The 9,553-nt window shown below is 43.0% G+C and overlaps 1 protein-coding gene across 3 annotated transcripts in view; it reads left to right on the plus strand.

The window, feature by feature from the left end:
* amdhd2 (amidohydrolase domain containing 2) overlaps nucleotides 1-2,434 on the plus strand; it is an 11,642-nt gene extending 9,208 nt beyond the window's left edge. For all 3 annotated transcript variants that reach the window (XM_035399195.1, XM_035399194.1, XM_035399193.1), the window contains exon 12: nucleotides 726-2,434. In XM_035399195.1, the coding sequence (XP_035255086.1) occupies nucleotides 726-799 (74 nt within the window). In that variant the 3' untranslated portion in view covers nucleotides 800-2,434. The remainder of the gene's footprint in view (nucleotides 1-725) is intronic.
* The last annotated feature ends 7,119 nt before the right edge of the window (nucleotides 2,435-9,553 follow it).

The following is a 9,553-nucleotide window of genomic DNA, read 5'->3' on the forward strand; positions in this document are numbered from 1 at the left end:
TTCTCGCAACTCCATGTGAACGACTAAACCACATCACATGATTCTATGGAAGCTGTACAACTCTGGTGCTGATTGGCTGTGTGATCAACACCCAATAGATAAGTGGAAACATTTTCTTTTCCTCCGGAAGCATTTCATACAGCCTCTTTTGTTCAGTTGTTTACGAGACGCTTCAGGTATAATTAAAAAGAAAAATACGAAAGCAAAGGTAAGCTACGATATTGTGGCTACGACCGCTAATGCGTTAATGCATAATAGAGTGTTACAGTGATGACGTCTCTTCTTAGGCCAACCCGGACGTTTCTTCCGCCATGGGTTCCCTCGTCAGATTGTTCCAATGCTTTTTTCCCCCAAAGGGATTTTGTTTTTTTGCCTAAAATAAGGTCTGTGGCTAACATAAGCCTAAGATAGTTTCATGTTTTGTTCTACGAGATAAATTACATCTATTGATATCTCAACCGTGGATTTTGAAGCGGTTATGTGCTTTAATAAAGTAACTTGCTATATTCCTATGGAAAAAAGCATAGGAAATCTGACGAGGGAACCCATGGCTCAAAAATGTGAACTTACTTCCGGGTTTTAGGACCACAGACTGTAACACTCTATTATATCGCCCACCGCTATTGGACAGTGGCTTGCCTGCGCTGACAGGCCATTGGGGGGGGATAATGGCGGCGTGGAAGCGGGTCATCGTTCAGTCCTCCCTTCCCCCCTCTCCGAAACAGACTTTGTGATGCTGGACGACGAGCTCAACGTCAGAGCGACCTACATCGCCGGCCAGCAGGTGTGGAAGAAGTGATGTCATCGCTGCTTAACCTCGATCTCCGTTAACAACCAGTGGTGGACAGCCGGCTCTCTAGGGGGCGCCACCTATCACAGGAACCACCACCAGAGAAAGCACAAGATGTGATTCCTCATGGGTCACACCAAAGCATGCTGTTAACCTGAGAGACGGACCTGGTCCATTATGTGGCAAAATTGCTGAAGAGTCACACTTTGTAAACATGATTATGAGTTTGTATTTCTGATTTGTGTGAGTGAGCCGTACACGTTGTGTGTGTGGGCACGGGAACAAGGACAACGAAAGATCCCTGTATTATTGCGAAACGTGTTTTTGGATGTCAGAACTTCAGGATTTGTAGAACACATCAGGGGCTGCAGGAATTGAAAGGGGAACTGAAAAGCACCCTTTCAGTTTCTGTCGCAGTATCAGAAGCCATTAAAATCTTTACTTGTGCTGTGCAGTAGAACCTTAGAGATACAAGCCTCACTGTCAGACCGACCCGTCAATCAAATGATGGGCATGAATCTCTACGTATGTACGTCTGCATTATGCTTCATCTAGCACTTAGTCATCACTGGACCCAAAAAGATGAGTACCCAACAAAAAACAAGTTTTACTTTCTATTGATTTGAAAACTCATTAGATAAAAAACATCTGCCTTGGCATTATTGCAACAAAACCTAATTTGGGAAGGTTAACTTTATGTATCACATGATTGATACGGAAGGCACAGAACAAAATCCAATAATTTGCAAAAGAGACCAAAGATAAGGAGATGTATCATTTCAAAGCCAATGTCAAAATAAATTACTATTAATGAATGGTCTAATAGGAACTTGTTTGCCATTTCTTATTATTGGCTATGACCTTTCAGTTAGTAAAGGATTTACATTTAATGCTGGTGTGTTTTTGGGGTCACTTTAAAGCTATGAAAAGGCTCTGTGACTAGTACGTTTGTATCTCCTTGGTTCTATTGCTCTCAAACTCCTTCTTTCTGTAATATTGTTTTAATGGGGATGAATAGGAAAAAAGTGGGAAATGTATGCTTTTCACCTGACTACAAAGGGTACAGTCAAAAGGGAATGGACGTGATGTCATGTATTAGCACTTAATTAAATTTCGTTTGTACGGCGCTTTTTTACAAATGCCGTTGTCACACAGTAGCTTTACAGAGACCTCAGCCTGAACCCCCCAAGAGCACACTTAGGGTGACAGTGGTGGGGAACCCCCCCCTGGCTGGTAACAGGAAGATACCATGAGCAGAACCTGACTCGGGGGGGGGGGGGGGGGGGGGCATCTACTCCTGGCTGACAGTGGTTAAATGGAAAAAGATAAGTAATTCATGTTTAATAAACAGGAAAATGACAGTACATAGATGTCACTGAAAATGTGTAATTGAAGCTGGGCAAGGATGGCTATTTATCCTGTACTTTCTACTTATGAGGCGAAAGCAGCATCCCACTCTTTCACAATGGTATTGCAGCGCAGTGCAGAGTTTGTCTTTTGAGACCTTGGTCTTGACAGAGAAATTGGTTCATGATTTCAGTTTATTTGCAACGCAGGCATTTCACCAGGTCTCTTCTGAGCTGTTACAGCCAAGCCTTACAAATGTTATTTTTCTACTTTGTATAAATCTTCTATCCAACTGTGGTGCTCTTGTCTTATTATTAGCTTGATTCTTTGTCTCGTGTGATTGATATTTTTCACAAGTCTAGTTCTAATCAGCAAACAAACCAACACAACATATTTTTAACAGGTTTTCTCCCTTTTTAGCTGCGACCGCAGCTCTATAGCTCTGTCTGTCGGTCGGTTGGTCAGTTGGTCCACAAAAGTGTCCCACCCCGTAGCGGCCACAGTTTTCGCCCCAGGAGGCTGAAATTTGGCATGGAGGTTGGTCATGACCGAAAGTACAGCTGAGTAACTTTCAGGCCAATTGACCAAGAGGGGGCGTGGCGATGGGCGTGGCCTATCACAAAAAGGTGCATAACTCCCGAATGGATTCACAGATTTGCACAAGATTTTGTGGAAAGGTTGGTCATGAGCCAAAGAAGAGGGCATGTGTTTGTGCGAGGGTGTGTGCGTGGATGCATGCACACATGGATTGCATGCGTGTGTGTGGTCGCAGCTATTGCGGATTCGCGCTTGTTTCTTGTTTTCTTAATTTGGACTTGCCACCTGTGCCTGTCGAGGTGTGCCGCCTGTTCTCGTGTAAGGAGGGATAACTGGCTAAATCGTGTGCACCTCTCTGGCTACACAAGCCATTTACTGTCGACCACACAGTACTACAGGAGAGATGGCGCCGGCCAGAAGAGGAGAACATTCATCGCTGACTGTGGCGGGTGAACTGTGGGTGCCTGCCGCATCGTCAGGGGGTGTCCATGCAGCTATAGACCCCCCTGGCTAAAATTAACCCCTTCCGTTCCGGATGGCTAATTGGGTCCCCTGCTCTCAGCTGGGACCCCGGGTCATAGCTAGAGTAGTTAATCACAAAGGCTTGGTTCAAAGCCTAAGCCTGTGTCTGTGGTGAGCGGCTAATGTATGATTTTGAATGTAAATGCGGCTTGTAAGAAATTGTGTGAAAGTTATTGAATAGACAAGAAATGAAATGAAACCTTGATGTGTAATACATTTAAAGATGTATCTGCCTTGAATATATAGTGTACAAGGGGATGTTTCATATGGACGTTTTATGTCGACTCATTTTGTTATTCTGGAAAGATGCAGTATTTTTTTATTTGTATTCTAACTTCTGAAGAATGGAAGAGGCAAAAGGACATTTCAGACCTCACCCCAAATTTTTGGGACTCCATTATTTGTACATTTATTCCAACAAGTAGTTTCTGCTATTGCTTTGAGGAGTCAATCCAAATTTACACAAGTTGATTACCCGTCTGCAATCATCTGATATATCAACCAGGTGGGAATTTTGTTTGGTGCTCCATAATGTTCTTTTTATACGAACTACTGTTCTCAGCATGCGTTGCCATATGCAGTGTGCCCCTTCAGATTACATTGTATACGTTGTAAGTGTATTATCTGATGGATGCAACTGACCTTGTGAAAGAATTTTATTATAAGTGACCCACCAAACAAAAGCAAACGGAGCAAATGTTGCCAAGAGCTTATTTTATGCATGCGTACCTTGCCTTGTGTGTTCGGGATAATAAAGTACTGCTGGGTCATGTTTACAAGCCCATATAAGGACTGCTTTCTACTGAAGTTGTAAATCCACTGGCTCTGGAGAGAATCAAAAGCCTAAGGTTTTAAAGGTTTTACATCGGTTAACACAAACAAGATGCACAATCAATTATTGATTGTATATGAAGATGCCCTTAGCAAGCGTCCAAGGGACAATACTGTTTCTAGGAAAATCAAATTAAATGTTGATTGACAGCTTTTTCCATTTGTTGCCAGTTGGACATCACTAACTTTCACTATTCTGTACTCATACCTTGGATGCCCTGGAATAGGAATGTGTTGGGAAAGCTGGTGGGTATTTAAGTACGTTTAAGCAGCTTATGAACAACATAAATGAGAACACTGAGGATTATGAATAGTCCGCAAAATGGAGATGGGTGTTGTTAATTGGCCCTGTTGGATTTGAAAATCCTGCACAGTTAACTGTTTATTAGCAGCTGTGTTCCAACATACCTTTTGTTAAGAAAGCTGCATTTCCTGGTGTCAGTTTGAAACATGAAAATTGATTGTATATGAAGATGCCCTTAGCAAGTGTCCAAGGGACAATACTGGAAAATGGGGGAAAAATAACTTCTGTAACGTGTGAAAGAGTGGTTTGTTGGTATAGAGTAGATTGCTATATTCACACTAGCATCAAAGCACTCCTTCTCCCTGTGGCACGTTGTACATCACAGATTCACACTGTTTGAATACTGTAGACGTCTGTCACTATGGTGATTTGGTAAGGTGACTGAACTGCCACAGGCCCTTCCCTTGGTCCCTACCTCTTTGGTATTAGCAAAAATCAAGTAAGCAGACTCGTCACCTCCTCAGACCCCAGTGTAGGGACATTGGTGACAGCAGCAGAATGATCCCAAGCAAGACAGGGAGACAGGAGCTCACCCAGAAAGCGGGGAAAGAGGAGTACCGATCGTGGCTGCCAGGCGTGACATCACTAGGAAGGAAGATGATGTCACAGCAGGACATTCCCACGCAGCCAAAGAAGCCTGACGGTTTGATGATGTAACATTTCTGTTGAGTGAAGTGGGAAACCAATTGCCACATTTGGCAAGTAAGCAATTTATATCTAAATCTATGGGCGTGTTGTATGAATAATAGAATAATAGAAGTTGAATGATGAGAATGATTTTTTTTTCTTCACACCAATTGCAGCATCGTTAAATTTCAGGAGAACCATTAATAGTGTGTGCTCGTTAATTTGTGTTCTGCCCCTAAGAGCTGGGTATCTCTCAGGGCCACAGCGTGGCAGTATTCAACCTCAAAATCAAAGGGCCTAATGTCAAGACATGCTATTGCATGGGTAGCAGGGTTGAGTAACCCTTAGTCTATACGGTTTGTTTACGCAAGTGAACAACATGAAAAGTACTGAGCTACAATATTTGTCCGCAATTTGCACGCTGCTTCTTGGCTGAGCAGGCACTGGCAGAAGTGCCTTTTTTGTAGTGATCTGGATATGCACCGGTTAGACATATCTGTATTGAATAGAGGATCTGTGCAGCGAGGTCTGTGGGAGATTTTCCGGATATTTGTCCCGTATCCTTTTGCCTAATGCACAACGGGAAGTGTAGTTCTTAATGTTTATTCTCGAACACATTGTGCGCAATCAACGCAAGATAAGTCCCAAAGAAACCTGCCGATATTGTGGTTGGCTGCGTTGGTTTCGTAAATTGATTCATCTTTCTGTTCGCTGTAATTCCCCTTCCTGGACGTGCTTAAGGTGAAGTAGTTTCAACGTATTTCAAAAACGAAAGTCGGAGGGATTTCAAAGGATATTTGTTTGCAACCCAGTGCAGTTTCAGTTACGATACCACAACCTCAATCCATGAAATACAGTCGGTTAGACCAGTCAATCTGCGCACCGAGCCAAATGTTTCGTTACTTAGCCAGCTTGCTAGCGAGCTAAATGGGATCTTTGGAAGAATACACGTTTGGATAAGGAAAAGTTAATACCCCTGCGGCAACCGTACCCAAACCGTGACAACGGCTGTCAGGCAGCCTGCTGTGCGCCTCCAAACATCGGCAAGCTCTGTAGCTACTAGTTGGCTCCATCGGCTTGTCTTTTCTTCACAGGTAAGCGTGATATTTCATTCAACAGCTGACTGCTGTAGAGCTATTGTCTTCACTGTAGTGGACCAGTCAGCGTTACCTCACCTTGCCAACAAGCTGTAGTGTTGGCTGGAAGAGTTGTCTATAGACTCTATGTCCGTGTCGGTTTTTAATTTGCTTTTATTGTGTGTTTGCTTTGTTGTCTATATATGTGTCGTTTATAAATTTGTTCTTATTGTTTGACTAATGCCATTGCCAATTTAGTTAGCCTGTTTATTGTTTAGAGCACACTATTTGGAAGTGACAACGTTAGTACCCCTGTCAAACAGAATCGACTAGCTAAACCCCCATCATATTTCGACATAAATTAATGCCATGGCGCGAACGTGAACTAGTTCGCTAGCTAACGCAACTAGTTAGCTTGCTGGCTAACGATCAACGTTGTTTGCGTGGAATGTCTTCCACTGTTATTTGGCCTATGTGTTGCTAGTTATTTTTCTATGCAATCTGGACACAAAACTTTTCGACGGATAGCTAAATTCAAGCAGGAAACATGAGGTGAGTTCTTAGCAATAAAGACCGACTTTGCCGAAGACTTGATCACAAAGACAATCAAGCAAGCTGTCTAGCACGCAAACATTAGCTCTAGCTGGATAAGCAACACGTAAAAAAACTGGTTTGTAAGCATTACCGTGTTAACGTTAAAAATGGAGACTCGTTAAGGTACTGTGACGGGAAATTATGTGCACAGGATCGGTAATTCCAATAGCATTCTTACAATAAGGAAGTTACTGGAGTGACTGTATAACTTGTATATTATTATAACTTCAGGTTACGTGTATGTTAGTGGCACATTATCATAACGATAACCTATGACGAGTCAGTTTGGTTTAGCAACGTGGAAGCTGTACGCGACCATAATGTGATTCGCTCTTGTAAAACAGTTTATATCGTGTCCGGAGTGGGACAGTGCCTGTTTGGATGACTTCAAAGAGTTGCTAACGGGACTCGCCGGCGGCAACATTAAATTATGTATTTTAGGATGCGTTTTCCTCTGTAGTGAACAGCCCAGCTCCAGGTGGATTCTGTCACATGATGTCATGTGACGTGTTATGGAAAAGCATTAACGGTGTATATTCTTCTAGTTACACCGTCATAGCTTTCTTGTTGATACAGTAGTTCACTTTTATTTTTTGGGAATGTAACTTGGCTGTTTCAGTAGATGTGGTGGACATCGCAGCAATTTTGGCGTAAATCATTTATATTCGTAATGTAAAACGCTTTAAGCAGTCTGGACTTTTTTGAGTCTTATTTACAATCGTGGTGACAACCGCGCGATCTTTAGCTTGATTGTGAAATGTAACTCTACAGAAGTGTCACATTCTGAATCCATCCAGGGAAACTGTGTAACTGATCTTAGACACTGTATGCCTGTAGGTGTGCCAGTGCATTGCCTTAGCGCTTTCGCACGAGTCATGACTCATGACAGACGATGGCCAGGGTGAAGGGGTGGGGCGGACAGACGTTAATTCAGGTCAAGTCGTCTCATCATTTCCACCGAAACGTATCGCTGTCGGTCCGCGTTCTTCCCCTGTTCTGATCCGCCAGCACCCCCCCCCCCCCCACACACACAATAGTCTTTGTGAAGAGCAGGTTGGTCGACCAATTCCAAATTCTCGAACGAGTTACGTCGATTACGAGAAAAAGCAAGGTGTGAAATGCGTTTAGCGCTCACAACATTTCCAAGCCTTCATACTAATCTGGGGCATGCACTTCTCTGCCCCGCCCCCTTCCGCTGGATAGACCTGGGCCGCCGACAGAGAAGTCCAGGATCGTGTTCGAATCAGTTTACTTGCCTACTATTGAGTATAGAACGTATATGCAACTTATGTACTCAGTATTAGGCAAGGAAGCTGATTCGGACACGGTTACGAAATCCAGGCTGTACATGTACATCTGTGTGCGCTGAGGTCACAGCCTGATATTGACGATTGCACGCGGGGTGCCGCGACTTTCAAGATGGGGCCAGAAGTATTTGGCTTTACTGCTGAGCGTTCTGTCCCGCTGTCAGCTGTTGAAGTGTGTATAATCTGTTTATTTGTGCACCTGTGATACATACCCAGGATTCTGATCGAGAATTTCACGGTCTGAAAATAAGCTTTGCCCGGTTAATCTGGTAAATCAGGAGCGGGCACATTCCTGAAATAGAGATCGTGGTCAAAGCTGTTCTTTTGTGATTGCCGCGGGTCCTCGCGTCCCGGTTAGGGTGCTTGTGTCAGCGTTTGTACGCAGGTGTTTGACTGGCTTTGTGCCTGGAGTCGCTCCACTAAACCTGGCAAGACCGGACCAGCTAGGGTTCCCAAACTCAGCTGTCAGGCAGCTGTGCAGAAACCGACTGGTAAACATGAATAATCAGTTGTTGGCTTGGGTACTGTTTAAGCATTTTTAATACTGATAATGATACCTTGACTTCGATACCAGTACCTGAATGACACTTTTCCCAGTACCTTCTTAAAAAATAAATAAAATAATAATAAAGTATTGAGTTAAAGGTCATATACTGCTTTAAAATAAAATAAAAATATCTCCCTAGCTTTTAAATAAAAAATCCCTATTTACAAAAAGAAAATTACATGGCTCAATTACTCTGTGCAAATGCTTACTGAAATTACTCTGTTATTTCAGTATGTGAATATGCATGAATGAATTAATTCAATCAGCCTTTTCCAAAGGATGTATTTATTACCAACAAATTTGATTTCAGATGTTACAGAGGGAAATAATTGTTCTTCGATGTGAGCACCGAACTTGGGGAAACAATAACTCAGATAATATGTAGGGAACAGTTCACTGATCCCTTTCACTATTGTACAGAAATGTTTCTGACTTAGCCTACGTGAGATGCAACGAACTGGCAATAGAATGTAGGCTGTCCCAGTACAGGTGCAGTAGGCCTACGGGATGAATTAGTGCTGTCTGTATGTTCAGACATCACACACATCAGGATTCTGGAATTACATTGAATTGTCATGTTCGTGTAGCCTACTTTGAGATGTTTACATTGATCTAATGTAAATTACTTGTACTTGAAACTTACAAGCTATTTTGTACCTTTACATTGTGTGTAAAGCAGTGTAGTATAATGGGCGGCAGTGTAGTATAATAGCTGAGGAGTTGGTCTTGTAACCTAAAGGTCGCAGGTTCGATTCCCTGGTGGGACGGACACTGCCGTTGTACTTAACCTGCATTGCTTCTGTATATATCCAGCTGTATAATTGGATACAATGCAAGTCGCTTTGGATAAGAGTGCCTGCTAAATGCCTGTAATGTAATCTGTGATTGGCTATGGGACTGTTTGTGGGCTTGGCATAAGAAAATGACGCTTACGATAGGGCTATTTCATCAATAGTCGGCATCAAATTTGGTGATGGAGAAGCAGATAATCACATTTTTCTTAGCGCCACCTCCGCTCGTCTCCTCCACCTCTTTTCGTCCGCACGCTTCCGGGTTGGAGATGAGTGGTAG

This window comes from Anguilla anguilla, chromosome 17 (assembly GCF_013347855.1).
Source record: "Anguilla anguilla isolate fAngAng1 chromosome 17, fAngAng1.pri, whole genome shotgun sequence".
NCBI classification, from domain to species: Eukaryota; Metazoa; Chordata; class Actinopteri; order Anguilliformes; family Anguillidae; genus Anguilla; species Anguilla anguilla.